The sequence below is a fragment of the Pyxicephalus adspersus genome, chromosome 10 (genome assembly GCF_032062135.1).
Source record: "Pyxicephalus adspersus chromosome 10, UCB_Pads_2.0, whole genome shotgun sequence".
In the NCBI taxonomy this organism is placed as follows: domain Eukaryota; kingdom Metazoa; phylum Chordata; class Amphibia; order Anura; family Pyxicephalidae; genus Pyxicephalus; species Pyxicephalus adspersus.
The window spans coordinates 5,925,108-5,940,784 of record NC_092867.1 but is presented as its reverse complement, the minus strand read 5'-3'; the positions used below and the strand labels follow the sequence as shown (position 1 = coordinate 5,940,784).

At 37.6% G+C, this 15,677-nt stretch overlaps 1 protein-coding gene and 1 long non-coding RNA gene across 3 annotated transcripts in view; both read left to right on the top strand.

Annotated features, from left to right (window-relative positions):
* The first annotated feature begins 689 nt into the window (after positions 1–689).
* On the top strand, positions 690–2,327 carry LOC140340140 (uncharacterized). The gene is made up of 2 exons (XR_011922601.1): positions 690–929; positions 2,069–2,327. It is a non-coding gene; the product is annotated as an uncharacterized lncRNA (long non-coding RNA).
* Positions 2,328–6,729: 4,402 nt separating this feature from the next.
* The window catches only part of LOC140339574 (DBH-like monooxygenase protein 2), a 12,275-nt gene continuing 3,327 nt past the window's right edge, over positions 6,730–15,677 (top strand). Inside the window, exons 1-11 of one of the 2 annotated variants that reach the window (XM_072424335.1) lie at positions 6,730–7,077; positions 8,121–8,267; positions 8,780–8,935; positions 9,339–9,422; positions 10,486–10,653; positions 11,372–11,474; positions 12,312–12,478; positions 13,842–13,933; positions 14,156–14,252; positions 15,078–15,137; positions 15,531–15,664. In XM_072424335.1, coding sequence (XP_072280436.1) covers positions 6,799–7,077; positions 8,121–8,267; positions 8,780–8,935; positions 9,339–9,422; positions 10,486–10,653; positions 11,372–11,474; positions 12,312–12,478; positions 13,842–13,933; positions 14,156–14,252; positions 15,078–15,137; positions 15,531–15,664 — 1,487 coding nt within the window. In that variant the 5' untranslated portion in view covers positions 6,730–6,798. Of the gene's footprint in view, positions 7,082–8,120; positions 8,268–8,779; positions 8,936–9,338; positions 9,423–10,485; positions 10,654–11,371; positions 11,475–12,311; positions 12,479–13,841; positions 13,934–14,155; positions 14,253–15,077; positions 15,138–15,530; positions 15,665–15,677 lie in introns of both variants that reach the window. The other variant, XM_072424336.1, reaches the window with a different exon arrangement.

Sequence of the window (15,677 nt, the reverse complement as noted above, 5' to 3'; positions counted from 1 at the left end):
GCAAACATTAATAAGGATTAGCAACAGGAGCCAAATTTCTGAAAAGTAGATGTCCGTGCAATTATTCTGCAATTCAATCTTTCCATTGGTTTGGGTGACTGGCTCGCTCCCAGGCAGTAGCCACCCACCACTGGTAAAATGTTGTGGTAAAATATTGCTTGTCTTAATGTTCTTACAGCAATATCAGAATAACATATTTGTAGTATGATGACCCTGAAAGTCTTTTAACTCTTTCAAATATCAAATCTGAGTCAAATGTCACTGCTTTGTTGGCAAGATGGACAACAAAGGGTACAAAGGGCTTGTTGACTTTGCAGTTGGCCAAATCTGAACACCAACACAACTATTGGCAAATGGTTTCATAGTTTTTCCTTAAGGCAACATTAATTTTTTTCTTTAATGGAGTTTAATACTTTCCTCTTCTGCAGCCAGCTCTGCCTTGATCCTAGAGGCATGGGGTTGTCCTACTGTAAATGTGAATCATAGAATGTGTGATAAGGCTGCACAGTGCAAGACAAAAGTGTGTAAAGGGGGCCTTAGGGCTTTTTGATACTTTTTTTACATTTTAATTTACTCTAAAGGCTAAAAGCTGATTGTTACACAAATGAAATCAGGCTATATTAAAGCCATATCACAATTTTACGGGTCCTTATGTTCATGTGTAACAGTTATTTTCAGCAACTGCCACTTGATGAGAAGTAAAGACAAAACATCCGCTGTCCATGATCAAAGCAGCAATAAGAAAATGTAAAAACGTGTGTATGCAGAGGTGATCTCCATTGAGAAGTCTTCAGACCCCACCAGAAAAATGGGTGCAAACAGCCATCTACTGCTGTTATTGGCCTATGTGCCGATTTTGTATGCTGTGTACCTCTCTCCAAACATGATGATGTGGAGGCAGAAACTGAATGAAAGCAAGGAGTATCCAGGTGTGTATAATGTTTCCTCTCTCCATCTAAAACAAAGATTTTGGACGTGAAAGGGAAAGACTGAACTGCTTGTTGACCATTGCTAATTAGCAGCACCTTATGGTTGATTTAAGACCACCATAAGCTATATTAGGTGAACTTCTTGTACAAATGTTCCTGATTTTCAAAAGACTTTTTCAGGATCTGGTGCAGAAGAACTCACTGTCCTCCCCACCATTATTATACAGTATTTATATAGCACCATCGTATTCAGCAGCGCTGTACAAAGTCCATAGTCATGTCACTAGCTGTCCCTCAAAGGGGCTCACAATCTAATGTTCCTACCATAGTCATATGTCTTTTAATAAAGTCTAAGGTCAATTTTGGGGGTAGCCAAATTACCTAACTGCATATTTTTTTTTTTGGGATGTGAAAGGAAACCCACGCAAACATGAGGAGAACCTGCAAACTCCATGCAGATAGTGTCCTGGCCAAGACTCGAACCTGGGACCTAGCGCTGCAAAGGCGCTAACCTCTGAGCCACCGTGCTGCTGTAATTATGTTGCATTTTCTGTTGTATGTGCAGGGTGTGAATTGCACCCTAACGAACTGTATAGTAGGAGGAAACGCATTGCATAAAGGATTGCTCATTATTGTGTAAAAATTGGACAAAATCCTTCTCTTGGCATGGTATGTACATTATTATTATTATTATTATTATTAATAATAATAATAAACAGGATTTATATAGCGCCAACATATTACACAGCGCGGTATGTACATTGCAATGTGAATGTGTTACCTGTTAAGGTAACAGGTGGGTACCACAGAGCACAGTGCCGCTCGATATACTATGGGTCTGATTCATTAAAGCTCTCCAAACCTAGAGAAGATAGACTATCATGAGAGATTCTGGTTGATCCAACAAACCTGGAATGGATTTATTAAAAATAATTTTTCTATTAGCCTAACTAGAGCCATTCCAGGTTAATCCATGACAGTCTATTTTCACCAGTCTTGGAGAGGTTTAATAAATCAGCTCCCATGCTTTATGATAATGCCCCATTGCCCATGATCTTTGGTTGATGCTTACTATTAATATTATTATTATTATTATTATATTAATAAACAGGATTTATACCCTGTATCCTTTCTTTCAGGAGTCCAGATGTATAGAGATACCGTTTTCATATCATCGTCGGAAGACACAGAGTATTTTGAGATGGTTGTACCACAGACAGACTCAGCTTCTGGATTTCTGAACTTTTACATATACACAATCATTTCTACGTGGGCTATGTATGGGTTAATGGTCTTTATCCTGGAACACCATTTGTAATATTTTTGGACACCTCATGGAAAAGTAGATGAAAAGCTAACTTCAATTCCTTACTTCTTATTAAACAAGCCAAATATTCAGAGTTTACCTGCGTCACTTTTTAGTTTTTAGGAAATGTTGGAAAGTTAAACACCCAACAAATAGTTTTTTATAATTCAATACCACCAATTTATCCATGTCCAATCAGAAACTCCAAAACTGGTTACTCATGATTGGTGAACTGCTTGTTTCTCTTTGGATTTATTTTAGATGTATTGATATTATTGTTGTATTGGAAATTGACCATTATACTAGACCTTACATTCTACTAAAACATCAGCTTGTATGTAACAATCCTTTGAAAATGTTACAAGCAATTAAAGTATTAACTAAATATAAAAGTCAGCGAATGAACAGGGAGTAGAGTAAGGTCACAGTCATGCATGTGGCCCCAGATGAGCTGGATGTCACGCATCGTCTCTTCGAGCCTTAAGTAGCTCTGATCTGCACCTAATACAGAATAAATATCACACATCTGGAATAACATCAAGTTTCCATTCAGCAGTATGTTTCCCACAGTATGGAGTGAATGTTTGAGTTGAATATTCTTTAGGAATGACAAACACCAAAGGGTCCTTTTCAAAGTTTTCATAGCTTTACAAACCAGCTGTTAAGGTTTCCTTGGGGGCTTATTCTCTTCTTGTTATGGTTTCTGTCATTATCTGCCTCTCCTGATGGTGGCCCTGATTAATTTCTTGATGAATTTCCACTGGCTACAAGCAATTGGCCAGTGGAAGCTCATCATAGCCAGGTATTCAGGGCCACCAGCAGGAGCGGCAGATAATGGCATATAAACATTTTGGTAGAGATATAAAAATTTCTTACATTCAAAGATGTCATCTACTTGACTTGCAAGAGCATTGCATATCAAAATTGCAATGCAGGCTTTGTCAGGAAGACCACTGGGGGCTATTAGATCATAGGCATTGTGACTCACTGATATGTTTTGCCATAGTGACTCTAGCCTGCACAAATGTTCTCTACTTGTGTTCCATAGGATGCCAATCAGAGATATCTTGCGTGAAAATACACATAATCAATGTGTTAACAACTGCATTGTGTAATGGTTTGGGCCAAAAGAGCTGGCTTATTATCTAGTGCGGTTCTGTGCAAAGTGGTAGGTGGAAAACACTGTACAGAACACACTAGAACTTCTAAATTCAAGTCAAGGCCAGATGACTTAATTTGAATTTAGAAGCCATTGTAAGTCAAGGCCAGATGATCTAACTTAAATCTAGAAGTCCTTGTAAGTCAAGGCCGGATGACTTGACTTGAATTTAGAAGCCATCGTAAGTCAAGGCCAGATGATCTAACTTAAATCTAGAAGTCCTCGTAAGTACTTGAATCTAGAAGCCATCGTAAGTCAAAGCCAGATGATCTAACTTGAATCTAGAAGCCATCGTAAGCCAGGGCCAGATGACTTGACTTGAATCTAGAAGTCCTTGTAAGTCAAAGCCAGATGATCTAACTTGAATCTAGAAGCCATCTTAAGGCAAGGCGAGATGATCTAATTTGTTCCTTGTAAATCAACACCAGATTAATTAACTTTAATCTAGAAATCTCTATAGATTCTATATAGATTGCCCCAAGTCCAAAGACCACCCATGAAAGATGACAATTGTAACCTCTTATCCCCCAGTTTATTTTTCTTTAAAAACGTTTCTTGTTCTATTTTTAACAAACATATGTAATAGACCAATATATAAACTGTAAATTAACATACTTTTCTCACACGCGTACATTTTATTTCTACCATTCAACAGGGGTGTACATTTTATTAATCTCTTGTGAATCCTTTGTTAACAGCTTAATTGTAAAGGATTATTTGAATCAGTTCGCAGCATCCTCTCCTAGTTGTGCTGGAACAATATTTTCCTGTAACGATGTTGCAGCAAAATTATATTTGTTCTGGCCTTAAAGAATAACATTTTATGTCATCTTGTTCATTGTATGTCATTGCAATCCATGTTATACTATTCAAGTTGCCACCTTAAGCTGTACTAATACTACATAAATACTTAAAGCAGATATATAAACACTACAGAATTATGTAAGCTTTAACATGTCATAGTCATTTGAAATAATCCTAAATCTAATTAAAAGAATGCCTATTGAGCACACCATGTAGGTGAGTTAGAACCTTTTGTGATATAGGTTGACAATGCTTTACCACACCTCAGGATTGCTTTTCTACATTGTCACCTTGTCCCTTGCCCTGATGATGAACAAGAATCTCAGACATGCAATGCAGTCATTGTTAGAGTGCATGAAGATATAAAGAGGCCATAGATAATTCTGAGGAGCTCCATGGACATGCAACAAATGTGAAAAACAGTGAAATCTCCAATTTGTCAAGACAAATGTTTCAGAAAGAGAAAAGGTAGAGGAATAGAGAGAAAGACATAGTAGAATAAAGAGACAGAAAAAGTGCTATCTGTAAGTAGGATTTATTTCCTTATCATTATGTTATGACGTATAATGAGTGGATAAGTCATAAATCCTTTCCGCCTGAAGGAACATTGTGTTGATGTTTAAAACTCTAGGATGAATGTTGTTTGCTGTAAAATTGTTTAAATGCCCTTCCTCCCTAAGGAAATCATTCATGGCTTGCTTTCTCTGTGATTGGTGGATTTTTCCGGCCAAGAGATAGCATTCCATCTTGACTTGGAGAGGGGTAGTGTTGCAGAGATCATGTCAGGTCAACTTGATGAATGATAGGATGCAATATATTTCTAGGATCCTTGAACTCAGGGGAGTATGGCACCACTTAATAAGCTTCCCACTAAGGAATGGTCGTGCTTCCAGTTGATGAAGTCAATAATCATAATGTACTACCATCATGATATGGGATTACTATCCAAATTAAAAAAAACTGAATGAGAAACGCCATCCCATGGCGCATGAGTTAAAGAGTAAAGGTTAAGATGAGGAGGCCATTGTCTTCTAGGGTCTAGTACAGTGTTTTTCAGTCAGGGTTCCTCAAGCAATGAGTTGTTTGTGACTCTCATTTCAAGGTATATCAAAAATCTTTTTTGATATCGGTAACCTTCCCACTGGCCAACAATAAATTTAGTATTTTTCTTGCTGATCACCACTCTAAAATACTGTAAGCTGTGGATTTATTAATTAAAGCTGGGGGTTCCCTGAAGGCCTTAACGTTTTTTCAAGGGATTGCCCCATGTTGAAAAGGTTGAAAGTCTAATACCATCAGGCACAAAGAATGCTGTCCAAAACTTTGATAGACTTACCTAGACAACCCTATCTGGATAAGCTGGTTGTAGATAAGCTTCTGTAAGAAAAAAACTTGTTTTGTTGTTGTATTGTTTCCTACAAGGGTGCCATCAGAAAATTTTGAAATGTTTTCTTGAAAATATGGCACCCCCCATACAAGCCAAATGGAATCAATTGAGCAAGGGGATCATGTGTAGCCATGTGTAAATGTTGACTTTGGAGAATTATGACCTTTCAGCAGCTGGAAAGGTGAGGGACTATAGGACATAAATAGAGCCTAAGTACCCCCTACCCCTATTTATCCTAGTAAGTGTTGTCTCCAGTACAGAAAGATATTAAAAAATAGAAAATTAATATTTTGTGTTTTCAAATGAAGAGGAGGTAAGGGGAGATCTTCGAAAAATAACACATGTTCGTGGGCATGAGACATTTGGTAACATGTCTCAAATAAAAAAATAAAACAAAGCAGATAATTGTTACATAAATCACAGTTAAAATATAGTCAGGAAATGTGCTTAAAAATGTTCTATCAGGCCCCCCTGAAATACCCCTCCTTTTCCACAGCAATTTTGATGTCAATACTATGTTCAGTGGCTTTTCCATAAGTCAGAGGCATAATTAAAAATGTGGCTTCTTTATCCTTTTAACATTGATTTTTAGAAAACAATAAGCTTCTACTGTGTTTTCACTCTGACCAGGTTTCCATTACTCTCCTTCACCCCTTAGGAATTTTGGTAAAAATACTATGCCCAGGGACTTTCCAATTAGGTTGAAAAAATTAGCCCAATCTAAAAATACTAAAAAAGGATAAAAAAGAAAATCACCTGCTCGTCCCTGTTTCCTAATGGCATACAATCAGCAAAAAAATCAAAAAGGGTTCTCATTCCTTTCCAACTCTGTCCAAAAGAAATGTAGTCACTTACTCAGGTTGCAATTTTGCCAAAATAAAAGGGAATAGGATACGGTTCTCAAAGTCATCTTGTTATGAAATTCTTGGCTCCGATGGCCAACCAAGCTCAAAATAATCAACTAACTTCCTCCTGAAAACAATGTTATCTAACTGAGGCAAAGTATGATATTTCTTCTGTAAATCAAGCATCTGTGTTTGAGATATGTCTTATACCACCCAGGCAGGAAAACCGGAATTAATGGGTGAAATCAATATCTCCAGTAGGATCTTATAAAAGTCTCTCAAATGGAATCCAGCATATTCTATGTTCTAGAGCCCCATCATGCTCTGCAAGTCCACAATATATAATTGTAAAGCCTAGGAGACTATCAATGCTTTGGAATGTTTGGATGCTCTTCTTTTGGGTGGTCCCAATCCTGGGGTCACGGGGGACAATTGATTTGCCTCATTCCAGGGAGGTGATATCTTCTGAAAATGAAAATGTATTGCTGTTCAAGTGGGGATATGACCGAGAAATGCAAGAAATCTCAATCGAGATCCAGGTGCCTGCAGTGAATTGGTTAGCTTTGGGCTTCAGCCCTGATGGAAAACTGGAAACAAGCGATCTAGCCATAGGTGGATGGGATAAAGATGACAAATTATTTTTCTATGTACGTAAGTTATTTTAAAATATTAATATCACATATATCAATGTATGGAGTTTTTAGATTTGGTGTTGAAGAAATAAAACCTTTTATTGTATACATTTTACATTCTGTCTTGTTTGGCCACTACCCATGGTATAGGAAGTGAGGAGACATCTCAGTAAAAGGACACTTATACGTTGCGTTGTTTTTTTTGTTTGTGTATTTCCCGTGAAAAGAAAAGGAAATCATAAAATAAAGAGGCTCAGGTGCAGGACCATGAGGCTAATTGGAATATGAAAGTTACAAGATATTTAAAGAGAGCTCCTAAATACTGCGCTTTGTAATCCCAAAATGACCAAAAACTACTATTTTCACCCATGATTAAAATTATAGGTTTGTCTGCATTATCTGAGCCAAATTACCTACTATTTGTAGGTGTAAAGATAAATATCCAGGAACAAAAATGCATACAATGTTCTCACCCCTATCCATACCACCTCTGGCCGTATCATTGTGATCCCTTTTGGCTGAATGCAGAACAAGTGATATCTTGTGAGAAAAGACTTCCTTGCAAGATTTTGGCTGTTCTGTATTCCCAAGGGAATGCTTTCAGAAAAAAGGAGACATCATCCTTGCTAAAACCAGGGTTAGGTAAGAATTAATGTTTTTCTTTGGGTACATTAGACCCCAATTGGTTTGGTGGAGGGGCAGGATGGGTTAAGACCATGTAGAAGGACCTTACACATGGAAGTGGCTCTAATACATTCTTTTTCAATATGATAATTGTTAGTGAAATTTCAGAGAAATAAAAACTCAATTTCACCTAGTCATTTTGAGATTGATGAGGACTAGTGAACTACAACAATGCCTGGATGAAGCTCTGAAGAAAGTCAATGTTCCCTCAAAGATTCATTTAGCCTCTCAAAGTTTTATTACCAATATGACTTGAATTATTACAAAACAACACTTATGGTTTTTATTTTTTCCTGTAAGGATGTTTTGGGTTTACAGGATCTTCAACCTATCCATGCATACAGTATATCTCACAAGAGTATTATTTCATGTAGGATGGTCATATCGAAGGTGTATGGCCTCCCGTGCCAGACAAGTCCCAAGATTATGAACTGCTTGAACTAAGCCGCAATAAGACGCATACTGTTTTAAGGATTTGGCGTAAATGGTTCACCTGTGACTCTAATGATCTGGATATTGAGGTCAGTAAAAGAAAACTTTATGGAAATCTGAAGTTTATTATGAAATGATTCACCAATATAATTCTAAATACCCTAATAATGTTTTATGTTTCACGGTGCTGAAATAATTTAATTGTGTTATTTTTTTTTTTTAGGTGGGTTTAAACAGTAATTAAGCCCCACAGGTCTGAGCTCCATTATTGTACTTTGACAGGTTATATGGCCAGACTCCCCTACCATTTATGTTGGGGAATCCATGAGGAGACACCCCTACATTTTAGATAGTGGCTTGTCTAGCCATAATTTATTATGATATGGATTTGCTGTACATAGCTTTCTTGCATTAAAACTGTGTTTGCTGACTTGCTAAAAAAATTACAAGACAAACCTCCATCAGTTCCCATGTGTCCTGGATGTCTCCTGCATGGTTGCCAATACCAAAAGATCCTGTGCACCTTACTAATGATATATTACCACTAAAGTTGTTTTACTTTGGCATCAATTTTATAACTTAAGAATAATTTTGTTTCCAGAATGACACAGTTAGGGTTATTATTATATTTGGAGAAGACTACAAGTTCACACTTTTGGAGGAAAATATCTACAGAAAGTCCTTCTTTTTCCTGGAAATCCTTAATGATGATATAGAGCCTGAAATTGTCATCCCCTACGAGTTCAGACTGCATAATGTAAGTACCAAAATGTTCTAAAACCATAATGATGGTAAAGTCTTCTGCAAAAATACAGCAAAATACAAAACGTATTTACCTCTAGTCTTCTTCCATGCGTCCTAAAAACAGATGGATGCAAAGAATTAGGTATCAGTCTAGGCTCTATTCTGTCTTGGGTGCTGATCTAATAAATGGATCCATAACCCACCCATATCACTCAAAGAAGAGCTCTAGTAGCACTGTGTGGTGGTGGCCTCTATAGCCTTTTGACCTATTTCTTGTTTGAATGTATCAATCTCTACCATAAATTTGATTAAAAAAAAACCCTCTTGATGCCTTAGCACACTAAATGTCATACAGTTAAAGTTCTATCTACCTCAGTACAAAACTTGACATGTCTTTTTTTTTTCTTCCCCATCAGTTCCCGATTCCAGTCCATGATACAACATATGCCTGTACCTTCATCCCTATGCCAAATGTTTCTACTAAGCATCATATAATTAGGGTAAAGTTCTTCTCAATTTGCCAGTGGTCATGATATTTATGAAATAGGGCTGATGTTCCAAGTTTGATGAGTAGAAGTTTAAAATAGGTCAACATAGCAGTAGAGCACTCATTCTCAACCAAGGTTCCTTGGAGAAGTTATCAGAGAGTTCTTCAAACTGCAACAACCTTGCATCTCCTCTAATGGTGCCTGCATAGGTCCATCTCTAATTGGCAAAACCAGATGTATGACAGCAATGATCTTTAAAGCTGACTACAACTGTAAAGCGCCATTTTTCTTGGCTACCAAGGTAATTGGTTTTAATAGAGTTCCAATAAACACAAACATGAGAAGGTGCTTAAATCGGGTTGTGAATACATTAAAGTCCGTGTCCAAGCACAGCTGTTCAAAACCAAACATTAACACTCAATGTAGAAAGGGTAAAACATTTACTCTCTGATAATCCTCCAGGAACAGGAATTAAAGTAAAAAATATGACAGTGGATTTAATTTTCTCCCTATGTTACTCAAATATAGATATTTTATACAGCTATATTTGAGCCCACAATGGGCTTGGTGGAGCATGAACTCTTTGGTAAAATGAGAGCTCCTACTGGGCATTTTGTCTGGTGTGTATCTATTAAATAGAAAGCTCATCAAAATCCAGGGGCCATACACATAGCTCCTAGTAAAGGGAAAAGGGGGGGGGGGGTAGAAGTTTAGGGATAAAATCAATGACCCAGAATTTGACCCAGAAAGTCATCTTGGATTTCTAAAGAAGGTTGAAAATAAAGTTTTGGTTTGTTCAAATGGACCCCTTGGTTGTAAAGGTGTGTACAAAACACAATAACTCAAGCTGCAACTAATGCATAAAACTGAATGTCAGGAAAATTACTCATTACCCCCCTTCTGTTGCCCCCAGACCTCCATAAGGATCTATGAGGAAATTAGGTCACGGACAGAATTTCTGTAATATAATATATACAGCCCCTTTTTGAAAAAAAAAAGCTCGGGATGCAATAATTTATATATATATATATATATATATGCAAGTAATTCTTATTGTTTTTTTTACATCTCACAGTATGAGCCAATTAATGACCCTAATGGCATTGGGATTGTTCATCACATTCTGATATATGGCTGTGGCAACAACCTTAAATTCTCATCAGAGATCGGGGACTGTTATGGCAATGACCCGAGATATGCCAAGTGTATGAACTCCATGTTCGGGTGGGCAATCGGTGGAGAGGTCAGTATGATGGAGTGGGTTCCTTGTTGTTGAGTTCCCATACTGCAATCTTTATTGACAATTTTTTTCTGAACAGGTAAAGGTGATACAGGAAATAATACAGGAAATGTATGGAAAATAGGATAACTATATGTGAGCTTTAAGGCCAAACCATGTCTCATTGAAGAGGTCCTCCAGTCCTCACATTGACAGTATTGTATTAGTCCAGCATAAATTATTAAATCCATTCTTTGCCTCTAGAAAATCCGCTAAAGGGAGACTGTTAGGGCCCAAAACTTGTTGGATACTATTTTATCTACTTTGCAATTGCAGTTAAGGATGCGCAAAACTTAAGTTTATTTTTGTTGTTGCTAGAATTTTTAAAAAAAATCAAACTTGGCAAAATGCACTTGAGTCAGTTGGGAAATTAAATGTAAGTTGTTTTCGGTGGGTTTAAAGGGTCTAGTGGGTTTTAAAAGGCTGTGGATTCACAGAGGCTGCTTTTAAGTTTCCTTGACCTGTTTTTGTTAACAAAAAAGCAAAGTAACAGCAAGCAAGTGACAATTAAATACGTGTATAAAAAAGAAAAGTCTAAAAATGCTCCAAAAACTACTTCTTTTAAAAAAAAAAAGAAGAGAAGATGAAGAATTTATCCACCTAAGCGAATCAATGAGCAGAATTTAAATAGTTTGTTTTGGGGAAGAAAACAAAAATTCTTACTATTCTTACTATTCTATAGGTCTTTGATTTTCCACCAGATATGGGTGTTCCCATAGGTACTGAGGAGGATCCTAAATACATACGGATTGAAATTCATTACAGCAATTTTGAAAACAAACCAGGTGATCAATGTTATAATGATGATTCTGATAACTTGACAATAATTGAGTAATGTTTAGGAAATATGTTGTTTCTATGTTTTATTTAATGAATTTATAGGCATGGGGCAGCCATTCTTGATAACATACTCAGATTAATTTCCAGTATTGAAATTGCTTACTCTGATATCACTGCACACAATGGCCCTGATTTAATAAAGCTCTCCAAGGCTGGAGAGAATACACTTTCACCAGTGAAGCTGGGTGATCCAACAAACCTGGGATGGATTTCTTCAATGTCATTTGATATTTGCTAGCAAATGCTTTGAATGCTGGACCAGATCCATCCCAGGTTTGTTGGATCACCCAGCTTCACTGGTGAAAGTGTATTCTCTCCAGCCTTGAGAGCTTTAATAAATCGGGGCCCATGTGTTTCTCACAATCTATATTAGAAGCTGTAGTAATTAACTTAGAGCCCACCTTTTCCTGGCAGGAGGAGAAGTCCATCATCTTCTAACCTCTTCCTCCCCAGCCTAACTGCCCATTGTCCAACCCTTCATTCAGTTAATTTAGTTCTTTCAATAATGGGGAATCAATGGATATGTGGCAGGAGCTAGGGTGGAATGCATTCAAATGTAGCCTACCTACCGTAGGAACACTTAGACCTCCAGACTGAGAATAACCCAAAACTTGTATTTTGATATTTGCATAACAGGCCGTTGCAATACAATGTTTCTAGTAAATATAAATTCAGTGTGATGTTTTTTAGCTAACATTTGGTCAGATACCTACTAATGGTCACAGGTCCATAACAGTTTTAGTTACTGCATGATATGATAACCCTGCCCATCGGATTTACAGGAATTTTGGATAGTTCCGGTATAAGAATTTATTACACTCCACAATTACGTGAACATGATGGCGGCATTCTGATGACTGGGATTTTTACATTTCCTGCCCATTTTGTGCCTCCTGGAGCTGAACGTTTTCGTAGCTATGGACATTGCAACACTCATTTGATTCCAAAGGTAGGTAACTGAGCCTGACCCAGCCTTTCTCCTATTCTATGTCAAAGTTTTGAATGTTTTATTAGCATTTATGCAGTGCAGATGTTTTGAGTTAATTTCCCATCATAACCAACTCAATCTAACCAACATCATAACCAACTCAAAAAAGGCTTGAGGAATATATAGGCATCTAAGAATTTTAAAGTGGAACTAAAGTCCCACTTTAAAAAATTAATTCAGATCAGGTAGGTTTTTATTGCAGAAAGTGGCAAGCAATGTTCCTTCTGCATAACTCTGTCTTACCTGCCTGATCACAACTGGTAAAGAAGCTGAGCTTTTCCTGGTTGCTTATCTTGTGTGTGCAGGGAATGAATGAACATCATCCCAACATGGCAAGATGGCTGAAGATTGTAGGGAGAAAGATAAAAAGAGGGAATATGGCAATGCCCAGCGATGGAAAGGGAATTGCACAGGTTTAGTAAAGCTTTAAGTGTACCTAAGCACTTCTTGGTTTGTGAGTGTGCAAATAGCCTTAAAGCTGTATATCTGCAGTGTTAGATCTAAAGTCCTGTAACCTCTGCTGGCTAGTCTCATGAGATTTGTGATGCCATTTAATTAAAGGTTGTGGTTCACCTTTCTGAAGACTCCAAGATTGCCACCTGTACACAGTACCAAGAAAAACATGGTAATTTAGTAAAGGAGAAAATATCAGGGGGGCCACAAACAATACTAGCCACCAGTCCTTTGCCCACATTAAAATTTATTGGAAAAACGACCCTAGTCAAGCTAGGGCATCAGACTGTCATTAACACAGTCTAAGGTAATTTGTTTGGGGGAGGGGGGCAATTAGCCTACTTGCATGTTTTGTGAGATGTGGGAAGAAACCATTTTGGCCAGAAACTTATGCAAACACGGGGAGAACATATAAACTCCTTGCAGATAGTGTCAAGATTTTACCCTATTGCTGCAAAGACATGAGTACTAGCCACAGTACCACCATGCTGCCTGTCAGCATACATGGAAGTGGAAAAAGTAAGTGTCTCAACCTCAACCTCACAACAGTAAACACATTCATAGTTTTAGGTATACATTCATGTTATAAAAATTTTGGTAATTACCATTTAGAGGGTAGAGGGTAGAGGGTAGAGAAGCTCCAGAGTTGGTGCTTAGGATGGTGTTCCTGACAGTGATTAACAAGGTCAAGAATAGCCTTGGACTGTGGATTTTTTTTTTAATTAAAAATGTCAGGAACCAATAATATACCTAAAGGTGCATCTTGTTGTGTGTTCCCTGTTGGGAAGGTAGGGTTGGCATCATATTGTACACAGACAATATTCAGAATATTTGTGGATTTATGTGAATGGAACTACATTTCTATTTGCAGATATTGGGCCATCCAGTAGAAGACTTTCATGTCAACACCTATCTCCTCCATGGCCATCTGACAGTACGAAGTATACGGGTCATGCATTACAGGTAATAACGGGGTTTAACCATCTGTCTTGTTAGAGGTGACCATGCTCATAAACATTATTGCTACATGCCTAAACAAAGGTTCTGAAGCAACTTTGCCATTCATTCATTGGTTTTGATTATGAGACTTAAGACATCGCCTACCAGAGTATCATTAAATTACTGTCAATACAGTTTTGGCCTTCTTTATAACACTCTAAAACTAATTTTCTGTTTGGTAACTAGGAACGGCACATTAATTGGGAGTTTGGGGGAAGATAAGAACTACGACTTCAATTTCCAACAAGTCAGAGGTTTGCCAGGAATTGTCACAGTAAAAATGGTGCGCTTTTATATTATAAATCTGTGTCTCAAAAGAAATGATCATACATGAGAGGATTTCTGGTATAGTTCAAATGAATCTCTCTGGCTCAGTCCATCTTTGTTCTTGAGTTTTTTATTTGCATCAAAAATGAGAGAGGGTGAAATAATGCAAAGTGTCCAGTTGCATAGGTTAGTTAGCATTGGTCAAGTAGCTCATGCTAAAGTTTCAGGACTCAAGCAGGTTATTTAGAAAAAACTCACTTCATTGGGAGAGACAGTCCCTAAATAAGCACACAAAGACTCCTGTAAAAAAAAATACCTTCCTGCAGCTTCTTCCCAGTGTCAGGTGGTCTCAAACTGCTCAGGATCTCTATTGTCCTCCCTAGCAGTTCATCATCAGAGTCTCAACCAAACTTGGCCAAGGAGGCACTGGGGCCAGCCAGCCCACACATATGAGCCCCTATCTCTCCATCTCCAAGAGAAAACTCCATACTTCTCATTTTCAAAATATAATGAGCGCCCAAATGAGCGCCAAACTTGCCCATTGCCTAACAAACACACCTGACAAGCAATAGGCTTCCACCTCACTAGAACCAGGCTTCTTTCCATCAATAGAAGGCAACAAACCATAACTCCCAAGAGATAATCAGATTCCTAAGCTTCCTAATAGGTTCTAGATCCATACACCCCCTTAAAGGATCCTAACACAAAGGGGAGCTACATGAATTTAAAGTAAGAAGGTGGCTCTCTAGGCTCATTTTCACATTTTGACTTGTCTATGCCTAAAAATTCTGCTCACTGCAGTAGAAGAATTGATTTGGTTTGTTGGATTTTCTACTTGCAGGGAGATCAAATTTTGGTGGAATGTTCTTCCAGCACCCAAGACAGAGATGGTGTAACTTTTGTAAGTTTATCTTTACCTAATTCATTGTTACATAAAGACAGAAAATGTTAGAGAGTGTGAAGGTGTTAGGTTTAGTATTCATGTTGTTATTTGTTTGCCCTGTTCGTCATTGTCACTGGGACTGGAAGTAATGGAAAAATGTAAAACGAAATCACCAGGCCATGGTCACCATTGTTATCAGACTAATAATAGTAATAGAAGGGTCCAACATTTCGTCATCAAATCTTCCATTGGGGACACTTGTTTCTGTGATAGCAACTGTCTAAGTGAGGTGTACAACACATGGCTTTTAAAGCATTCAACTTGAACTTTAGGCAGCACTGATTTATATTCATGGTATATATTTTGGTTATATTTTGTCAATTCCAATGGCATTGTTTGTGTATTTTCCAGGGAGGACCAAGTACATTGAATGAAATGTGTGTGGCGTTTCTGTTTTACTATCCTGTTGTTCCTATTGCCGCTTGTTGGAGCCTTGTTGATCTCCAGTATGTGAATGATGCCCTGGAGTTGGAGGAGACAGAAACGTGAGCTGATAAT